Source organism: Misgurnus anguillicaudatus, chromosome 25 (genome assembly GCF_027580225.2).
Source record: "Misgurnus anguillicaudatus chromosome 25, ASM2758022v2, whole genome shotgun sequence".
Classification (NCBI taxonomy): Eukaryota; Metazoa; Chordata; class Actinopteri; order Cypriniformes; family Cobitidae; genus Misgurnus; species Misgurnus anguillicaudatus.
The window spans coordinates 9,966,488-9,989,985 of NC_073361.2; the positions used below are offsets into that span (position 1 = coordinate 9,966,488).

The 23,498-nt window shown below is 35.5% G+C and overlaps 2 protein-coding genes across 3 annotated transcripts in view; one reads left to right on the forward strand and one right to left on the reverse strand.

Moving 5' to 3' along the window:
• The first annotated feature begins 5,622 nt into the window (after positions 1-5,622).
• On the forward strand, positions 5,623-8,147 carry ppp1r3g (protein phosphatase 1 regulatory subunit 3G). Its single transcript, XM_073863796.1, has one exon. The coding sequence runs from the start codon at positions 5,750-5,752 to the stop codon at positions 6,512-6,514; it is 765 nt and encodes a 254-aa protein (XP_073719897.1). The 5' UTR covers positions 5,623-5,749; the 3' UTR covers positions 6,515-8,147.
• Positions 8,148-10,416: 2,269 nt separating this feature from the next.
• lyrm4 (LYR motif containing 4) overlaps positions 10,417-23,498 on the reverse strand; it is an 85,828-nt gene continuing 72,746 nt past the window's right edge. For both annotated transcript variants that reach the window (XM_073863741.1, XM_073863742.1), the window contains one exon: positions 10,417-10,736. Coding sequence is in view for 1 of the 2 variants with exons in the window: in XM_073863742.1 (XP_073719843.1) it covers positions 10,668-10,736 (69 nt within the window). In the remaining variant the exon portion in view is untranslated. The remainder of the gene's footprint in view (positions 10,737-23,498) is intronic.

Genomic DNA, 23,498 nt, shown 5'->3' on the forward strand with positions numbered 1-23,498 from the left:
CTAGGACTAGTCTAATCCCTGTCCGGGAAACCGCCCCTAAATGTAACACAATGTAACCTTGCTCTCACTTGAAATGTGTCCCACATTTAGTCCTTGAATTTGAGGGTATTGGACTTGGAAAGTCCTTAAAAGGTCCTTGAATTAATGTGTGGGAACCCTAATGAATATATTAAGGGGCGGTTTCCCGGACAGGGATTAGACTAGTCGTAGACTAAAATAAATGTAAGAGCTGTCCAAACTGAAAACAACTTGCACTGACATATCTTAAAATACATCAGTGCCGTTTGTTTTGCCTCAAAATGCACACAAGTAATGTTTTTAGTAAGGCACATTTGTTAAAACTAGTTATATTTCATATTTAAACTAAGGCCTAGTCCTGGTTTAATTTAATCCCTGTCCGGGAAACCGCCCCTATGACATTTAAGACACATAAAAGTGTAACAGCATTGACATCTGCTGGTGATTTAGAGCTACAACAAACTCAATAAGCATTGTTGTTTTATTGCCTTGAGGGTAATGTGTTTAGGAAGCTAATCATACAAGAATATATATTTTTTATTTTAAGTAAATGCAGATGTCAGATTTAATACCATTTTATATATAGTGACAAACATGGGGTGGTTTCCCAGACAGGGCTTATCCCAGTCCCAGACTAAAATGTATGTTTGAGTTGCTTAAATTTAAAAACACCTGTTCCTGTTGAATTTTAACACATATCAGTAACATTTCTTTTGTCTCAAGACATTCTGTAAACTAGTGGTGTTTCTGCTGGTTGTATTTGTGCCTGCTGCCAGCAACCTTGTCCAACAGTACTGTTACAGATATTTATGTTATGTTGTGCTTGTATGATTTAAACATCAATACTAAAATCTTTACATTAGTAAATAATGATTACATTAGGAATAATGAAACATTACTTTATTTGGAGGAGGTTGTTAAACTTGGGGCTTGAGCCCAGACATCAGGTTCGCTCTATCTGAAGGTTCAGAGATCCCTTTGAGGACAGCAAGCCAGGTTCGTTTACCATTATGACTGAATGTGCAGGTGAACTACATCCGTATTAATCAGTATTACACTACAGTATTTATTACAGTTTATCAATTTACTAGAGTAATACTACAGAATACTATAGTATGCATGAAGAAAGTCTAATTTTATATATACTACAGTATTAACTACAGTTTCTTGTATTTACTACAGTGTTTCCCTTCAATATACAGTAGTTAATACTACAACATACTATAGTATGCATTAACAAAGTGTACTAATGACTACAATATACACTATTTATTAAAATTTTTGTATTTACTACAGTTTATCAATTCACTATACAGTAGTTAATACTACAACATACTATATTATGCATTAACAAAGTGTACTAATGACTATAATATACACTATTTATTACAATATTTGTATCCACTACAGTTCATCAATTCATTATAGTTAATACTAAAGAATATAGTATACATTAAAGTGTAGAGATTAATATACTTCTGTATACTATAATGCATACTACATAGTTCACAGCAGAATAATAATTCACTATAGTAAATACTACAGAATACTGAAGTATACATTATCAAATGTAGAGATTAATATACTTCTGTATACTATAATGCATACTACATTGTTCACTGCAGTTTAATAATTTACTATAGTAAATACTAAAGAATATAGTATACATTAGAGATTAATATATTACTGTATACTACAAATTACTATAGTAATGTATACTACATTGTTCACTGCAGTTGAATAATTCATTGTAGTCAATACTAAAGAATATAGTATACATTAGAGATTAATCTTCTTCTGTATACACTTTAAAAAATAATATGCCCCATCTACTCAATAAAATTGTGGCAACAGATTACAAGCAATATCATTAATTACATTCAACAAATCAAAATTGATTTAGATTTACTCTATAACTCCTTAATATTTACATATTCAAAAAGCCAAACTGCAATTTGCAATTAAAATTTTTATTAAAATTTAAACAAAAATATTGTGTATACTAGACAAAGATCTAGCAGTATACAATAAAAAATATTATGCCATATCTACTCAATAAAAGTGTGGCAACAGATTACAAGCAATATCATTAATTAAATTCCACAAATAAAAATTGTGTTAGAATCACTACATAAACTCCTTAATAGTAACCCATTCAAAAAGGTAATCTGCAATTTGCAATTAGAAATTAATTTAAATTTAAACAAAATATTGGGTATACAGGACAAAGACCTAGCACTATACAATAAATTCTATTCAATTATACTATTTTAATTTAACATCATCCATTAATATTTTTATTAGTAATGAGTATTATATCTGATTTCAGAATGACAAAGATGAATCAATTCTTATTTTATTGCAGTCAAAAGAACAGGAAAGCATCTCATTTTAATGATGTATTTGTAACAGTGTACAATTCAAAAAGTATTTTACAGTCTTTAAAGAAAACCGTCCACATTTCCCGTCCACAAGGTTCCATGTTTGTGTTCTGTTACATTGATTCACACCCAGAAAATCAGACAGCAGTTTAGACTTACTGTACTGTAATCAGTTCATAAACTTTGAAGAATCCAGCTCCAAGAAAAGTTTCTGAAACACCTGAAAAGATGCCTGGGATACTGGAGATTCAATGCATAGATCCAAGGATAAAGCATGCCCCGTGAACACCTTTAAGGCCTCAATGACAATTCCAGCATCCTTTGGGCTGCCACTCCTAAGATCCATTCTTTACAATTACAGCCATCACAAGCTGCTCAAGTCCCGCCTCTTCATCTTTATCCTGCAACATTAAACAGCAAATATGTCTTAAAACCTTTATAAATGTATACAGCTTGAATATTGAAATAATCCACACATTAAACTTGTATATTAAAATGTTTTAAAGAAAACTGGAAGATATGTGCAATGGAGTTCATCTGAGTTTGTGGCTTATTAGGTATGTTTGAAATGTGCAATAATATTGAAAACTGATTAAAAAAAATTCTCATTGGAATTACAAATAATATCAAAAAATGTTTGAAAAGATATATAATCTATATTTATAATTAGGGCAAATCTTTTCCCTACATTTTTTTCTGTCACACGACAGTCACATATTTATTTGTTAGCCAAGTTACTCACATGTGTATATACACACACACATACACTATATACACAATATAATATGTACAATATATTTATTTAATAATATTCCTCACCTTTTGTTGTGAATAAAGTTCTCCCTCAGCAATGTTTCACGTTGCCTGCAGGAAGCTGCAGTACGTTACAGGCCTTCATGAACACACAATTTAGATAATAGGTCGCGAAATTAATAATAATAATAAAATGTTCAATTTACATTATGTAGAAAGCTTAAACATTTTAAAAAGACAACTTATACATTTAATATCTTACTCACCTTTTGAGGAATTAAATGAATAATGTTATATTTCCCCTCAGTAATGATACTGTACTCGCGGGAAAATTCAACACAGGGCGTCGCAATTGAGCACACAATTAATTTACAGCGAAGAATAGTTTTATATTACCAATTTATTCGAATACTTTGTGGATAGTTAACACAAAACTAAATAAACCGAAAGAGACCGCAGTAAAGTCACATTTATTTTTATAACACGAACCAAGCGAGCGAGCGAGCAGAATTTGTCATAATAGATACATACATATTACATATCTATGAGAGTTAGTGATAAGAGAACCCACCCATTCAGAGGAACAGTATGATTGGTCAGTTTTTCTGTCACTCAAAATGTGTTGCATCTGGACCACCAATCGCAGCATGCGAATCGACGAATGCATCCGAGATATGCGACCTCCTGGGTCCTAAAGCTGAAGTTACGTACAAACCCAGTTCATATTAATCCTTATTGTAATTAATATTTACAAATTACAAAGAAACCCTGCTTATAGACTTATAAGACTAAAGATTGCCCGTTAAATTTACCCGAAATGAATTTTATCCACAGTTTAAACACTACATTGACGTCACAGCCAGCGGAGATTTTCAGAGACTGGCCGAGGTGAGGCGACGTTGACCGGTATATTTACGCGCGGAGCGCCGGCTGATTATCTGGAGCTCCCATCGCCACAAAACTCGTAGGAAATGTTTAAATAGGCGATATCTTTATGAACCTACTGCAGATTTTTGTTTAAAAAACATACATTCTCGACTGAAATGCTTTCAAAACTTTTAATGTTGGCACAATAACAGAAATATTTCCTAAATCCGTCTGCTCAGCGCTTACGACCTGCAATACAACCCGGAGTGGTTTTTGATTTAAAACAGCTGATTAATATTACGTTGGATTTATTCAGTATTCGCTACATGCGCAGATACACAATAAGAATAGCTAAATCCTTCACAAAAACAATAAGTTGTTTTTATTTCAGTCATTTTTAAATAATTTTAACACAAAAAAAATAACAAACTACATGAAATTAATTTTATTAAATAAAGTTTACATATTCAATTTCATAAAATCTACAAGCCTGCAGAATGACTTTTTACAGTGTACTACAAATTACTATAGTAATGTATACTACATTGTTCACTGCAGTTTAATAATTTACTATAGTAAATACTAAAGAATATAGTATACATTAGAGATTAATATATTACTGTATACTACAAATTACTGTAGTAATGCATACTACATTGTTCACTGCAGTTTAATAATTCATTATAGTCAATAATCAAGAATATAGTATACATTAACAAAGTGTAGAGATTAGTATACTTCTGTATACTACAAAGTATTATAGTAATGAGTACTACATGGTAAACAACAGTTTAATAATTCACTATAGTTAATACTAAAGAATATAGTATACATTAACAAAGTGTCGAGATTATTATGCTTTTGTATACTACAAAATACTATAGTAATGCATGCTACATAGTTCACTACAGTTTATACTACAAATGACTATAGCAATGTATACTACATTGTTTACTACAGTATAATAATTCACTATAGTTAATACTAAAGAATATAGTATACATTAACAAAGTGTCGAGATTATTATGCTTTTGTATACTACAAAATACTATAGTAATGCATGCTACATAGTTCACTACAGTTTAATAATTCAATATAGTAAATACTACAGAATACTGAAGTATACATTATCAAAGTGTAGAGATTAACATACTTCTGTAAACTAAAAATTACTATAGTAATGCATACTACATTGTTCACTACAGTTTAATAATTCACTAGTTAATACTAAAGAGTATAGTATACATTAACAAAGTGTAGAGATTAATATACTTCTGTATACTACAAATTATTATAGTAATGCATACTACATAGTTCACCACAGTTTAATAATTCACTATAGTAAATACTACAGAATACTGAAGTATACATAATCAAAGTGTAGAGATTCATATACTTCTGTATACTACAAAATCCTACTACAATACATTTCGATTTTCAGTGTATCTGAGTGTGGATAATATCCACAAATGTGATTGATGAAACATGCAGAGGCAGTAAACACTTGGTGTATTTAGTACACTAGAGAACAAGGCGTGCAGCTGGACCCTATTTGTGGGTGGGCGTGACCTCACCATGTATTTGACAGTACAAATGCTCCTCTGGATGTGTTAGAAGCTCTTGATGTGGTTATCAGATCATTCATATGCACATATTCTATATGTCTACTTGACATATGAAAGATTATATAGCCTACTTGGAGGCAACACACCTGGACTGCGTATAGCATCATGGACGAGCAGCAGATGGAGAACGGTACAATATACTCTGATGATGATCTTCAGCCCGAGGAGATACCCGAGTCCTACCTGCGAGACAGGAGGAGAGCCAAGTCTTTACCAGCCTATACGGATCAGGCGAACCTGTACCACCAGATCTCCCAGAATTGCGGCAAACGCGTAAAGTTCGCGGATACGCTCGGATTAAATCTGGCCAGCGTGAAACACTTTAACACCAGCGAAGATCCGGAGATCCCTGCCAAAGTCTTCACGAGACTGAAGAGCTACCCTCTTCATAAAAACCGAGACGTCGTGGATGACTTGTGCGTAAACCTGAAGTCCACTCTGACGCTGGAGCGCCCGGTACCTACTTTCAAGATGCCCGTGGATTCCGGTGACTTGGAGACGCGGCTTACGCGTTGTCGCGTCGCGTTGGAAAGCGTCACGGTCACACAGTTTGATGTACGTGGGATCATACGGGCTAAGGGTAGGAGTAATTGCAAAGGAGAAGTTGGAGTAAGGTATACTTTTAATGACTGGCTGTCGTTCGTGGACGCGCAAGCCGTCCCCATGCCCAACGACTTGGCGAAACATGGAGATCGCTTCTCGTTCACTATGTACATGCCTCCGTTCTTGGGCCCGAGCGCTTCTGTGCATTTTGCGGTGTACATGAAGGACGACAACGCGGAATTTTGGGATAACAATGACGGACAGAACTATTCCCTGAAGTACCACAGCTTGTCCTTGTGCGAGACAGCAGCTTTCAATGCAATATGAGCCGTGCGCTTTTACGCACTGGTACGCGCTGCTCCAAACGACTCACTGGTGCGCTTTGACTGCAAAAATGACAGTGTTATATGAAGGAATGTACGCAGCTGCGCTTTAGTAGAAAGTTTCTCATACAGTCAACGTTTTTGTCGTAATTTACTCACCAATATGAGTGTAAAAACGTTAAAAAGCACTTGAAAATCTTCCTCTGTGTACTCATGAAGAGTGAAAATGTTTGCCAGCTACTGTAAATGATGACGATTTATACTGTTTAGTGACCCTTTAGGGTGATTAAGATCATAGAGACATACAATAAAATGACATTTCTTACAGTAGACATGAAAAACTGTGACTTTGTATAGCTGTCAGTCCAGATTAATAGTTTAGTGGGCCAACCTTGATGTGAAAAGCCTGCTTTCCATTCCAAGTCCATTTCTAGAATGTAAAAATTACACACACATCTAAAAATAACGCATTCGCTCAACTTTAAAGAACTTCTGGGTTTCCCGGACAGGGTTTATCCTAGTATTAGACCAAAATGCATGTTTGAGCTGCCTTAATTAAAAAAAACCTTGTGCTGACATTACCTCAAAATATATAAGTGCCATTGTTTTGTCTCAAGATGCATACCAGTAAGGTTTTTGTAAGGTATGTTTGTAAAACTACTTAAATGTCCAAATATAACTAATGCCTGCAGGATTAAGTATCTCTAAATGCATCTGACATGTTTTCATTATTTCTGAATGGCCTGAGGGTGGGATTAAGTGGATTTAAAGCAAAAGCATTTGAACGTTAATAGGTGCCGAAAGCATGGTTAATATCATTATCTAATTTTTGAAAGAGGTGACATTTAGCTGCTTTTGCAGAGCTCCTTGTATGTTAATAACTCTGAGGTGGATTAATAATACTTTCCAGTAAGGTTATATTTTTTATCATTAGTAAATGCATAAGCTAACATGAACCAACATTGAGAAATATAGTTTTTTTTAGCATTTATTAATGAGAGTTACTGCCAATACATTTGTTAATGTTAGTTCATTGTGCATTAACTCATGTTCAAACTTTTTAAATAGACAATTACATTAAAGTGCCCATATTATGCTAATTTTACAAGATGTAATATAAGTCTCAGTTGTGCCTAGAGTGTGTTTGTAAAGTTTCAGCTCAAAATATCGCACATATCATCTACTATAGCATGTCCAAAATACCCCTATTTGGGTGGGAGCAAAAAAAGCACTGTTTTCTTGTCTGTACCTTTAAATGCAAATGAGCTATAGCTCCTCACTCCCTTACCAACAGACAGTTAGCGCTTTCGGTTAAAAATAGATCCAATTCCTGTTGAACTACATCATGCTAACAAACACATTTAGAAAAGCTTTTGGGTAAAATTAACTGCAGTCAGTCAGTGGCTGTGGTTGTGGCTTTATCAGTGTGATGTCACATTAACAAGAGAATCAAAACAGCATGTGTAATGAGACTGCTTTGGTTAAATGGGGATTAAAAAAGGAGAGGGTGGATTTTTTTTATTTTAGAGCTGTTGTGTTCACACATTGCCAACACACATTTATGTCCAAACACCTTGTAAAAGTGGATTTTGCTGTAAAAACTCTGATCTATAATAAAAGTCTTTACAAAAATTTAATTATCTCATCTTTGTTAAAAATTGAAAGAAACCTACCCATATTTGAGATGTGATAAAAAGAAAACAAATGAAGATAGGATGAAACAGAAGGTCTATTTTTTCATTTGATATATTGTATGTTCATATATTTAAAGAAGAACATTTTCTGGAAGACATTCAACTTTTTTTGAAAATCATTAAAAAATGCTGCCGCTGGGGACAACTTGCTGGTGGTATGGTGAAAAAGTTACTAAATGCTGTACAAGTATGTACATTGTAAGTTTATGTTAATCAATACAACCTTATTGTAAAAATGTTACCAAAATATTTAAGCTCCATAAAATAATATAAGGCATATACATAAAAGGCAAAAAAAAAACTGCAAAAAAGGATTTTCAAGAAAAAAATTCTTAATATTTTTGTCTTGTTTTCAGTAAAAATATCTAAAAATTATAGAATTTTCTAGAAAATTATAGGAAAAAAAATCTGCCAATGGGGTAAGCAAATATTTCTTGATTTGTTCTTGAATTTAGTGTTTAAGAAAAATGTTCAAGATTTTTTGCTTACCCCATTGGCAGATTTATTTGCTTGTTTTATTCACAAAATCAATTAAATTTGATATTTAAGCATCTTAATTTAAGAACTTTTAGATATTGTTACTGAAAAAAGTTTTTTCAAGAAAAAAAATCTTAGTGTTTTTTTCTTGTTTGTCAGTAAAAATATCTAAAAATTATAGAATTTTCTAGAAAATTATAGGAAAAAAAATCTGCCAATGGGGTAAGCAAATATTTCTTGAATTGTTCTTGAATTTAGTGTTTAGGGAAAAATTTTCAAGATTTTTTGCTTACCCCATTGGCAGATTTATTTGCTTGTTTTATGCACAAAATCAATTAAATTTGATATTTAAGCATCTTAATTTAAGAACTTTTAGATATTTTTATTGAAAAAAGGTTTTTCAAGAAAAAAATTCTTAGTATTTTTGTCTTGTTTTCAGTAAAAATATCTAAAAACTATAGAATTTTCTAGAAAATTATAGGAAAAAAAAATCTGCCAATGGGGTAAGCAAATATTTCTTGATTTGTTCTTGAATTTAGTGTTTAAGAAAAATGTTCAAGATTTTTTGCTTACCCCATTGGCAGATTTATTTGCTTGTTTTATGCACAAAATCAATTAAATTTGATATTTAAGCATCTTAATTTAAGAACTTTTAGATATTTTTACTGAAAAAAGGTTTTTCAGGAAAAATTTTTTTAGTATTTTTGTCTTGTTTTCAGTAAAAATATCTAAAAATTATAGAATTAAGATGCTTTTTCTTGATGAGCAAAACGACCCAAGAAAATAAGTCTAGTTTTTAGACCAAAAATATTAAATTTAAGTGATTTTGTGCATAAAACAAGCAAAAAAAAATCTGAAATGGGGTAAGCAAATTTTTCTTGAATTTAGTGTTTAAGAAAAATGTTGCAGATTTGTTTGCTTGTTTTATGCACAAAATCACTTAAATTTGTTATAAAAGCCTCTTAATTTAAGAAATTTTATAAGAAATATTTTTCTTGAAAATCATTTTTTTGCAGTGTGGTTTATCTATTTAAATACACTTATATTAAGATGACCATAAAGGCTAAGAAAATGTCTTTATGCTCATTTAAACTTCATTAGCCATTTTTCTTTAATGCTACTCTATTAACTGTCACATACTTTGAGCAAAAATAACCCCAAATTAAATATTCAATAAAGAGTCTTACTGTACAGTAATTCTCATTAACACCATAATGATTAATGCAAGTAGCCTCTGTCACTAGTGTTTGCCTCATGAATAAATGTAAATGTGCATGCATAATTTTATTCAGATCTCTAGGTCTCTATGATGCACTTAGATCTGGGCCACATGACGGGCTATAAACAACCGAGCTTTAACAAATCTGTTTGCTTTTCTTATCCACAATCTCTTCAGAAGTTGGGTAATATGATCTTTATACCCATCAACCTATATCTGTGGAGCCATTACTGACCTAAAACCAACAGAATAAAGCCATTTTTAAGCACTTACCTTTGTCGTACACATTAACCCTTGTGATGCGTGATTTTGTATATGATCAATACAAAATATAGAGACTTGCATATTCATTATGTTTATGCATTCGACAGCCACTTTAATTCAAAGCAACTTACTGAACAGTGCATTCAAAGTATATTTTTATTAGTTTGTGCATTAAGAATCAAACCCTTGATCTTGGACTTGCTCTTGCGCTGTCCTCTACCAATTGAGCAATAGGAACACAGTAAAAAAACCTTTGATGGTATAACAAAAATCGACATTTATTGTAACTCTACCAATACAAAGCAAGAAAAATAATACATATGTACAGTTTTTGCCTACTGTGAGTTATATAATGGCACACTGCATCTTATGATGTGTAAATGATGCTGAAGTAATGACGCCTGTCAATTACACCATTATAATAATCAACTTCCATCCGGATACAGTTCTTTATAGAGAAAAAAACATGACTCATGACTCTTGAACATGAACCTTCATTTATATCAAATCGTCTTCTTTTCTCCGTGTTCAACGACGGTCTTCTGGATCTCGTACATCTTCCCTATGGACACCTGCGACATACAAAAATCATGTTAAATGAGCAGTCAACAGTAATACATTAAAGGTGCACCATGTACATTTTAGCGGCATCTAGAGGTGAGATTGTGAATTGCAACTAACGGCTCAGTCCACAGCTCACTCCTCCCTTTCGAGATGCATAGTGAAGCTACGGTAGGCATCACAGGACAAACACGTCATCATCTGAGACAATGTAGTGACAAAATGCACTCTTTAGAGTAGTTTGTCCGTTAAGGGCTACTGTAGAAACATGACGGCTCATACTAATAGGTAATAAAAACAATACAGTTCATTATATAAAGGTCTTTATACACCACTGATAATATAGTTGTGTATAGTAAATTGCATTTCTGTCAAGAGATCCTTCTAAAAGTTCCACAATGAACATTTAACTTTATTATGTGATCCCATAGTGGTTTTTCTATGAAGTACCTCTTTTAAGGTTACCTTTACATTAAATTAAACTGAAAATATAAAAAAAAACTTGCCTGAAAGCTAATGATGGGATCTCATGGCACAGTTTGAATTACACAATAAACACAGCTGTTGAATGGCAGATGTGCACGCACTGTAATGTTAGATCAGTTTTGGTAGTAAAATGCTCTGAAGTCCAAAGGATAATTTGTAATCTTTATTTGTACACGTTCAACAGAGTTCAAGCCCCGACTGAGGCCGATACAGGCCAAATCAATACTCTAGCAAGAGTGATGTGCAAGGACACACAGCGTAGTCGAAAATGTCCCAAACATCCACAATAAAAACAGCACGAAAGAACAAAATGATCCGCCTGTATTTATTCAGACTCAGAAAATTGTGAGTTTAACATAATTGGATCATGTTGTGGCCACAGAGGGTTGGGACACTGTTTGTTTACAATGTGTGACCCTGGACCACGAAACAAGTCATAAGGGTCATTTTCTGGAAATTGAGATGCGTACATCAAAGAATAAGTAAGCGTTCTACTGATGTATGGTTTGTAGGACAATATTTGGCCGGGATACAACTATTTAAAAATTTGGAATCTGAGGGTTTAAAAAAATTGAAATATTGAGAAAATCACCTTTAAGGTTGTCTTAATAAAGTCCTTAGCAACACATATTACAAATGATAAATGCATTTTTGATATAGGTATGGCAGAAAATTGACAAAATATCTTGATGGAACATGATCTTTACTTGATATTATAATGATTTTTGGCATAAAAATCGATCATTTTGACCCATAAAATGTATTGTTGGCTATGCTAGAAATATACCTGCGCTACTACTTATGACTTTCTGGCCCAGGGTCACATATGGTAAAGTGCAGCAGTTTTTATCTCATCTATTATTGTCCAATGCTGGTTATGCAAATAAAACTAGAGGTCAACAAAGAGTTTTTCGATAGCCAAAGCAAACAAATGCATTGCAAATACCAAACATAAGATATATGAAATATACTGAAAAAACTTTCAAAATTAATTCAATTGCACTGTAAAAAATACTTTGCTGCCTTGAAATTTTTTGTTGAATCAACTCAGATTTACAAGTCATGTCAACAGAGATGAGTTGTCAAAACTTATAAAATATAGTTGAGAAAAGTCAACTTAATTTTATAATTTATAACAACTCACCTGTAGTTATATCAACTCATCTCTAGTCAAGATAAATAATAGTAAGTTGAAATGACTTGTAAATCCGAGTTGATTCAACAAAAAATTTTAAGGCAGCAAAGTATTTTTACAGTCTGGTAACACTTAAAAATTGAGGTTTATTCAACTTTATTTTTCACCTAAGGTGACATTTTAAGTAAAAAAAAATGTTTTTTGAGGGTGTAACCAATTTAAGTAATTTTTTAGGCTGATCCAACATCTTAAATCCAACTTGTTTCAAACTTTCCAAATTACTTCAACTGGTAACACTAAAAAATTTCAAGTAATTTTTTAAGCTGATTCAACTTTTCACATACAACTTTTTTTAAACAATTGGTAACACTTAAATTTTTTTTAGATTTATTAAACTTAAATGTTTCACCTAAAGTGACATTTTAAGTAAAAGAAAACTTATTTTTTGGGGTGTTACCGATTTAAATAATATTTTAAGCTGATTTAACTTTTCACATCCACTTAAAAAATTGAGATTTATTAAACTTTAATTTTTCACCTAAAGTGACATTTTAAGTAAAAGAAAATGTATTTTTTGGGGTGTAACCAATTTAAGTAATTTTTTAAGCTGATTCAACTTTTCACATCCACTTAAAAAATTGAGATTTATTAAACTTAAAATTTTCACCTAAAGTGAAAAGAAAACTTATTTTTTGGGGTGTTACCGATTTAAATAATATTTTAAGCTGATTCAACTTTTCACATCCAACTTTTTTCAAACAATTGGTAACACTTAAAAATTGAGGTTTATTCAACTTTATTTTTCACATAAGGTGACATTTTAAGTAAAAGAAAACATATTTTTTGGGGTGTTACCAATTTAAGTAATTTTTTATGCTGTTTTTACTTTTCACATCCACTTAAAAAATTTAGATTGATTAAACTTATATTTTTTACCTAAAGTGAAAAGAAAACTTATTTTTTGGGGTGTTAACAATTTAAGTTTTTTTTTTAAGCTGATTCAACTTTTCACATCCAACTTTTTTCAAACAATTGGTAACACATAAAAAAAATAAGATTTATTAAACTTAAATTTTTCACCCCAAGTGTCATTTTAAGTAAAAGAAAACTTATTTTTTGGGGTGTTACCAATTTAAGTAATTTTTAAAGTTGATCCAACTTTCAAATCTAACTTTTTGAAACTTTCCAAATTACTTCAGTTGGTAACACTTAAAACATTGTGGTTTATTAAACTTAAATATTTAACCTAAAGTGCTATTTTAAGTAAAATGCAACTTTTTACATTGCATAACAACATGTAAAATTGTATATTTCAAGTTGTCAACATGTCCTGATGGTTGCTTATTGCCAAACTCAAAAGTTACCTAACTTGTTCCATTAGTGTCTATGGGATTTTAAAAAAATCTTTTAAATCTATATATGGTTACAAAATGTATAAGAGCTTCTCATCTTGGCTTTCAATATATTAGTTTTTTTTCCTGATAAATAACTAAACCGGACCAAATTACAGTTGGAGTTTCACAGAAACACCATGAGGATGGTGCATGCAGATAATGGATGGGGGTCATTCAGTCTGTCCCGTCTTGATAAAGATTTTTAAGATTTGTATCTGAACCTCAGCTACAATGGAAAACCATCAGATCTGTAACCATTACTAATTTTATTATTAAAATCCTTTCTAATAATTTTTTTAATAGACCTACCAAGTGATTTTGTTCAGGAAGACTCTTAAAAATAAAGATGTTTTACGACGCAAATGCTGTACACTGTTAGAAAAATGGTCCCTAGCTGTTTACTGGGTCGGTACCCTTTTTTTAAAAAGTACAGCTTTGCATCTAAAGAGTTCATGTTATACATGACAGGTACATATTGGCCCCAAATGTATACATATCTGTACCTAAATGGTACATGCACGTTTTTAAAGGGTACTGCCCCAGTGACAGCTTGGGAGCATTTTTCGACAGCTAGAAGTCATCTTTATAAATCTCTCCCACTTCTGGCTAGAATAACAAAACTCGTTTTTTGACTTCTCACTGGAAGCATAATCTGTTTTCTTTAATCACATCTGAACTGCAGTCAGCGCTCTTCACACCAGCACCGCTGTGGCCACATCTGCGCTAGAAACACAACAGGCCATATCTCGATTTAGTTTTCTGACTGATTTTCGCCTAAACACCACGCGTATCTGCTCTATTAAAGACATCTCAAAAAGAGTCAAGAGAGCCATCCGTTATGAAGACACCGAAAGTGCAGCAATTTGCCGGGCCGACGGGGGAGCGGAAGCAGAAAAGATGCAAGGTTGGCGAAGACGGTGCCCGTGTTCATTTTTCAAAGTGATGGTTCAGCAAAGAGATCCATTTTGGAGCACAGGCGGCCCTGTGTAAATACGCACTGCATTTGCGTGACACCAACCATCTGTCAAGTTCAGCTGCTCTCGCTGCGTCTCCTGTCCATAACCTCTCTTTAACAAGAGATACGCAGGGCACTGACGCAACCATGCACAGCATCCCGAGGGAACGCGGCCAGATGACTGATGGGATGGTGAGGGAGCAAGGTGCATTATGGTCCAGGTGCCAACCTGAGGAGTCAAGTGGCCAGCTGGTTTGAATTAAATCGAGTGTTTAGTGGAAATAAGGTCAGACTGATATGTTAAACTGTTGGTGTAAAAAAAGATCACAAGCTAGAGTTTTTATTATTTTGCTATTTTGTAGCAACACAACGAACTTAACTACATTTTGTAGCATGACTTACTTTTGCTCTAGTAACAAAAATTGCAGCAAAAGTAGCAGTGTTGTGTAGAAAAAGTTTTTCATATTGTATTGCACATGCAACTTTACAGTGAAGTAAGCCAAGACATGCTTAGTTACCCTATTAAAGGGCTGACTGTTCATAAGCTGTATGCATTGCTGAGAAATGCATCTGACAAGGTTCCCACACCTTAGTTAACTTCAAGGACCTTTCAAGGACTTTCCAGGTCCAATACCCTCAAATTCAAGGACTAAATGTGGGGACACATTTCAAGTGAAAGCAAGGATACATTGTTACAGTTCCCTTTTGAGGGAACTCACGCTGCGTCACTGCGGTGACACTTTGGGGACGCCTCCAGGGGTAAGTGCATCTAAATGTGTATATCAAATCCAACCAATGCTGAGGCTTAATGACAAAGACAGTGTGACGCGGGAGCCAGGAAGAATATCGCTATCTGAAATATTGCCAAAGACGGCATTACAGGGATGCAGGAAGTATGGCAAGGGAGACACAGCGTCTCATTCCCTTCTCAGATAACAATAGTTACATACGTAACCCGAGACGTTTTCATGTGTCAAACACAACTAAAAAGCATTTTGGTATGAATCAACATTCGCATACAGAAGATATAAACATTTAAAGTGAACAGTTTAGCACGTGTCCTTAAAAAGTCTAGAATTTGTATGATATTATCCTAAACTACACATATGGGTTTTTTCCAAAAAACTTCTGGCATAAAATAGATTCAAGCACTTTCAATGACTTGTATCTATGTATGTATATTTTCAAAAACTTCCCAGGGCCTTGAATTTTTTCCCCTAGATTCACAAAAATTCAAGGATTTCAAGGACCCGTGCACTCTAAAATATATATGCACCATTTTTGCATCACACTTTTTAAGTATTCCCAACTTTGATAGTTTTACTTAAAATTAACAAGAAAACCTGTGTTTTATGTAGTTAAATTTTTAAGTAAAGAATGTTGATGAACTCAAATATTTAAGTTCATATAACACACATTTTCTTGTTTATTTTAAGTAAAACTATTCCAAGTTGGGATTTTAAATGCTTGGAAATGAAAGGCGCGACGCACTGCCTTTTTTAAAAAGAGCAGCGCAACCCGGCTTTTTATATTGCTAGGCAACCACCGAGTCAGCTGTCTTGTCAATCAAATATTGAAGCGCGAGCGCTCTTTTGCTGTTAACTGTCATATTAGCAGAAACTTTAAAAAGAGGACGCTTGCTCTGACCTTGTTTGAGGGTGAGAGGTGCACAAACACGCAGGAGAGAGTGAGCGAGTGGAGTCCGGTTCTTCAAAGCAACTGTAAACTTCTCTCACCACAACGTAAAGCCCGTCTCTCCCCTCATTCGATTGGACAATGAAAAGACGCGAATGACGTTGCCTGCTTTTCCGCTCTCAGTGCTCCTTCAAAAACGCGTTCTGCGACCGGCGGCCAAAAACCGCAAGGCGTTCGGTGCACATGCGCATACACTCACTGCCCATAGAATATCATTCAAAAAAGGCACCTGCAACTGCCATAAATGTGTTTGGTGTGATTGTGCACAACAAAGCTTATACGCCCGCGGCCGGCACATGTTTTTCAAATAAGCCAGCAGTGGGTTTCTTCCGTCCTGAAAACCAACGCTTGCCGGTTTTTCCACGCTGAGCGCCGAGAGTTGAAAAATATTCAACTTTGCGTGAAAAGCAGAGCTCGTCAATGTCACTTCACACTCGGCCATCCAATCACAGTGGAGGAGGGGTGGGACATTACCACAGCAACTAACCGGCTCACAGCTGAAGTATCAGAGCTACCAAAGTGCTCAGCTAAAGCTGGCACTCAGCTGAAAAAACAGCTGGCATTCGGGGTCCTCCAGGCGTTTTCAGCTGTGTTTAAAAGTTTTGGTGTGCACAACCCCTTAGACTGTTACTCAATCGGCACTATTCAAGCCCAGAAAAAATTCTCTGAATATAGTGATTAGTTTTGCTTTCTTTGCGAACACAAAAGTATTCTCATTGCTATTCTGATTGTACCACTGATGGCACATGGAATTTTTTGGCGATGTCTTTATTTCTTTCTGGTATTATCCCTTTCTGACATCACAAGGGACCTATTTTTTCACATGCTTGCAGAGAATGGTTTACCAAAACTTAGTTACTGGGTTGATCTTTTACACATGCTGTAGCTTGATAGAAGCACTTGGGACCCAATTATACCACTTAAACATGAAAAAAGTCAGATGTCCCCTTTAAATCAAACGTTAATGTATTTAATGTATTTACAAGCATGTCTTTGCAATTTTAGCAGCCAAAATTCCATTCTTTAAATGTTTTATTATCCCAATTCTGCATTAGAAATGATTTACATTGGAAAAAACGGACGCGTTACTTGACAGACAAGAATAAACAATTCTGTGGATTTGACAGTATAACGCTATGTCCTCTGCCAAAGCTTGACTTTCCTCAGGACCAGTTTGTGCTGTGCCATCACAGCTCTTTCCGTTTAAGCCTGACATCAGCAGGGCATTCTGGGTACATCACACTCCAGGGAGACACCTGTGCAAATTCACCCAGAACAGACACCATCTCTCACCATCAACAATATTACACCAAGAATTTTGACCTCGAAAGTCAGACACAGCGTAAAATCATCTGGAAAGATAAGTTAGAGTACTTCTGTGCCACAAAGCTCGCCTGATAGTCAATTCCGCAAGTCTTGAGGCTGTGGTCTGCTTCTCATTATTCAATGTCGAGAAGTCGATACCTGGCTACGTTTATTCACACACGCTCCCTATGAAGAAAAGCGGCATTTATATTCGTGCTCCCAGCTGGTGAGGCGGCAGATGTTTTCACAGCATTTTAAAGACAGCGCAACATCTGCCTGCGTGTCAAAGCTGAGGGAATCTGGGCCAGCCGTCCAAAACGGTCGAGAAACAAACCAAAATATTACCAGATGGACCCAATGTATGCGCAGCTTCGTGATGAATAATACCTAGTACCGAGCACCTACAGGTTAGCCTCGTTCGTGTTTCGTTTTATCATGAGGTTTGAGAATAAACATAAATGGCGAAAGTGAACACAGGTGGGCAAACAATGATGAATGGATAATTCCTCACGGTCCCAGATGCTGCCCTTACACGCTTCCTCCGAGTCCATGTTTGCTAACATAATAGCATCTACACTGTTGAGGGCATTTTGCTGTGAAGTCCACACCAGTGTGGTCTTGAGACAAAGAGCGGACACACAGGTGGCGCTCATTTGCACCCTTTCCAAGTGTTAAACGACAAACAGGACACCCTACGGTCTTGTAGACTTCACAGAAGTGGCATGCTAGACAAGATTATCAGTATTTTGGGCAAAACACACTGTCCAAATATAAAGGTACAAAGCTGTCACTCGGACAGTACCCTTTAAAAAGGTCCTAATATGTACCATAGGATCAACTATGTATCTACTAAGTACTAATATGCACTTTTTGGATACAAAGGTGCACCTTTTTTAAAGGGTACTGTCCCAGTGACAACTTTTGTATAACAGTTTATTTCTGAGAGTGCAAGATGACCTCCTTAAAAGGTTAACTGTAAAATATCTTATTCCACTAGGCTAGCATCACTAATCTAACTCAAGTCAAAATCACAATTTGTATTTCACAAGTTGGCTAATTTGAAAAAGCAATAATGAAGCCACACCCCTAAATCGAGCGTCACTGGTCCGTCCCAGTGATGTTGGGTTTAGGGGTGTGGCTTCATTATTGCTTCTTAAGCACAGATCATAATAAAACATGTAAACAAATAAAAAATTAATCAATGATAAGGGTTGCAAAAACATATTACAAATAGTTTCTCCGGACCATATTTGTCCAAAAGTCTTCCATTGGTAGGACAAACAGACAGCCCCACCTAAAATTCAGGCCATTGGTTGAGCTGAAGTAGGCATGGGCCGGTATGAGATTTTGGTTTTACAGTATTGCCATTGCAATACTAAATTTTTTTTTTAAACGTCTGCATATACAAAAAACAACTTTTCAAATGGACACAATGCATTTTATTTTTAAGCAACATACATCATGTATGCCAGGCAAAAATAAGTTAAATTCTATTTTTTATGAAATTAAAATATATTAATATTATTAATATTAAATGTACACATCAAATCAATTACATGACTTAATTATTTAACTTATTTTTGTGTAAACACAGCTCATACCTTGAAAACGGTATCACGTAACATTTTTGTGGTTTTGAAACCTTTAAAACTCTTTAAAACCTCTATACCTTGAAACCGGTAACCAACCCATGCCTAAGCCGAAGTGTCCGTGTTACAATGCTTAAACCAAGCGTACTGCACAAGCCCAGAAAAGTGAAGCCAAAACATCTCGATCGCCCCCCAGTGACTGGTCCCAGTATAGATCAGAAACCCCACCTCCCCTTTGTTATTTAATGAGACTTGAGGCCAACTAGACAATTTAATTACACTTCAATTATCTTTTTTCCAAAGCTGGTTTCTGTCATTTACTGTAGTTTTTATCACGCTAATGTCAATTCAAGTGTTTGTTTTTAAAATAAGTTTATTTAGTTAGTTATTTAATGCTATAAAAAGAAAACGGTGGTGTCAAGTCATGATTGACAGCTGTGATTATGCGGCTTCGGCTAAAGATAGAGGGGCGGGACCTTGATTTCACGGCTTTACTTCCTGCTCACTACTGCGCAGGACTGGTCCTGAAATCGCTACTGCGCAGATTCAAGACTTTAGTCTATGGCTTAAACAAATAGATGCACACGGTTTATGTTTTTGGAAATTAAAGTGCAAGTGGTTTGATGGTCTATCCACATGAAAGCTAAGATAGAATAACAAATTTTAACACAAAACAATAACATATCAGCTAATGAATTGATATAATGAACAACAATGAACAAGCTTACATACCCACCATATAATATTTTTGCCATGTAATTTTTTAAAACACAATAAATTGAAGATTTATTACTAAACCGGTTAACAATGTACAGTATTGTGCACGGCCTAAAGCTCCTCTTAAAGGATTAGTCCATTCCTCTCAAAAAAATCCAGATATTTAACTCACCACCATGTCATCCAAAATGTTGATGTCTTTCTTTGTTCAGTTAAGAAGAAATTATGTTCAGGACTTTTCTCATTTTAATGGACTTTATGGACCCCAACACTTAACACTTAACTCAACACTTAACATCTTTTAAAATTCAGTTTTAAAAGACTCTAAACGATCCCAACGAGGCAAAAGGGTCTTATCTAGCGAAACGATTGCCATTTTTGACAATAAAAATAAAAATATGCACTTTTAAACCACAACTTCTCGTATATCTCCGGTCATGTGACGCGCCAGCGCGACCTCACGCAATACAACATCACGTCAAGAGGTCACGGATGATGTATGCGAAACGCCCCAGTGTTTACAAGTGTGGTGAAAGAGGACCATTCAGACGTTGATGTATGTCGAATGATACTAATTAATGTCTTTGTGTTAGTTTATTGTTTAAAATGGTCCGCAAATGTGCGTTTCATATATGTAACACGTGACCTCCCTACGTCACTACGCAATTACGTGAGGTCGCGCTGGCACATCACACGACCGGAGAAAGATGAGATGTTGTGGTTTAAAGGTGCATGTTTTTTTTTTTTTGTCAAAAATGACAATCATTTAACTAGATGAGACCCTTATGCCTCGTTTGGGATCGTTTAAATCCTTTGAAACTGCAATTTTAAACTACATTAAAACTGTTACGTGTTGGGGTCCATTAAAGTTAAAATGGGAAAAATCCTGGAATGTTTTCCTCAAAAAACATAATTTCTTCTCGACTGAACAAAGAAAGACATCAACATTTTGGATGACATAGTGGTGAGTAAATTATCTGGATTTTTTTAAGAAAATTGACTATTCCTATAAACAAATAGATCCACATTATTTATATTTTTTGGAAATTAATGTACAAGTGGCTTGATGGTCTATCCACATGAAAGCTAAGATAGGATACATTTTTTTTTAACACAAACCAATTGCATATCAGCTAATGAATTGATATAATGAACAACAATGAACAAACTTACATACCAATCAGATAATATTTTTGCCATATAATTTTTTCAAAACATAAGAAATTGAAGATAAGATCAGTAAATCGGTTAACAATATGTACAGTATTGTGTACTAAAGCTCCTCTTACATGATTCACTAGGGGGCAGCAATGCCTAAAACTACACCAGCATGAACTCGCAACACAAAGGACTTTGCTTTACTCTTAGTGGGCACGTCCTTCTGCGTGACTGGCTGTGTTTCTCCACTAGAGGTAGGCGTGGAGCCGTGAGGGCGGGGAGAAAAAGTAAATGGCATCTATTTCAGCCAATGGGCATGCGGCAGGCCTAGCCTCATGTTAATTGATGCGGTTGCAGCATGCACCCCATTGTTGGGATGTCACACTGCAGATTTCTAGTCTTTCTCTTTCTCACACACACACACACACACACACACACACACACACACACACACACACACACACACACACACACACACACACACAACAGAGGTGTCATACGGCTCTTTTTCTGTGGATCATCTGCAGCCACTGCAGAAAAACTGTTGCAGCCATTCAGCGGCATTGACCATAAAATGAATAAACAGGCACGGTTCACTGTTCCCTTAAAGAATTCAGATGCTTGTGACTAGACTGTACTATCTACACTGCAGATAAAAACTCAACGCAAAGGTTAATGAGGGCCATGCAAAGACAGGTGAGAATCTGTGCCTGCTTCTACAGTAAAACTTAGAATTTAACACCATGCACGACATAATGCGCTCGCACGCAATTCACAGAGTTACTGTGGAAACGGCAAAGGCACTCGGCAGCCAGGAATAAACCTGCGAGTGTGGGAACGTGAGGTCTGTGCGCAGGCTCCTCCGGCACAAATCCTGAAGCTCTTCGCGGTGGGTGTCGGATACGGTGCCGGCGGGCGATTCCAATCAACCGTCTTCCCTGCCCCTGTCAGGCATTACAAGCCATTAATGAAATCCTCAGAGCGCCGTACAGGCGGATCGGAGAGAGAGAGACTGTAAAAATTAACGGATGACAGACGTGAGGGGAGGGTGCTTGGCGTCGAGAAATGAACGAGTTTGAGTAAATTAAAGTGAGCGTTTTGCCTCCTACTGAAATTGTCAGATGTATAAACAGACCCTGAAGTAAACGAGAAGGGGAGAAAGATTACATCCAGCTGTCTGCTCGGCTCTTTTCCGCCTTTTTTTCTGAAAGCTGTTTTCCATTTGCATTTTCGGGAGCAAAACGCCAATATTTAATGCTTTGCTAGTTTCCTGTATTCATTTATTTGACCTCTGCACCTCCAGCTTCTTGTGTTTGCACAGGCTGTTTGAAAATTCAGCTTGTTTAAGGTCAAGAATGAGGTTTTGCCTTCTCAAACCACGTTCACACACACATCTGCAACGCTACACCTCGCTACAGTAAACTGCAGTAACAGGACCCTCCCCTGTTCCTCATGGGAGGGGTGAGCAAACAAGCAGAAAAACTAGTAGATACAAAAACAGGAATCCACCCCTGAGTTTTAGGGCCATTTCCTGTCTCATTCTTTATAGGCATTGGTACTCAGGAGGGTCCCAGGACTGCTTTGATTACCCATCTCATCTTCAGTTACACCAGCGGTGTACCAGACAAGGTCATGCCCTTGAAATAGTGATGGTGTGGGGGGTTACAGAAACCCTAGTCTTAGCTTCAGACCGCATACCCACAGACCATTTACGGACTGATGCATGCTGCTTACAAAATGGTAAGAGCCGGATCGCATGTGTTTCAGAAAGACTATATGCACTTTGCAGGTGTCACGGTGCATTGGTTTTCATTAGTTCACTAGGAAACCGTGTTCTCAGACGGCTACAATGAGCACCTCAAGAAAAAAATAAGACTATGGATTGCCAAAGGTTCAAAGATATTCAAAGTTATAGCTTTTCATGATTACATCTGGGATTTACATGACTCTGAACGGCACATAGAGCAAGATGACCAAAATGGTCTCCACCTATTGGTAGTTCTTGACCAGAATGCACTTCAAATGGGTTTTAACAGCTGAAATTGTTACCCCAGGGGTTGGGATTGTACAAATACATGTAGATAGAAAGCTTTATCTAACTAACTATAAAATTGTTCCTGGCTCAAATTGAGGTGGAGGTGGTACTATCCTGATGCACACATAATGTACGTGTGTATCGTGGCTCAACCAAATATTTGACACGCAACATACACTCACCTAAAGGATTATAAGAAACACCTGTCCAATTTCTCATTAAAAGAGCATTTCACCCCCGTGAAAAAAATTAATCTTTATTGAAAGTGCGTCATATTTGTAGTCGAAATGTCACAATTCATTTC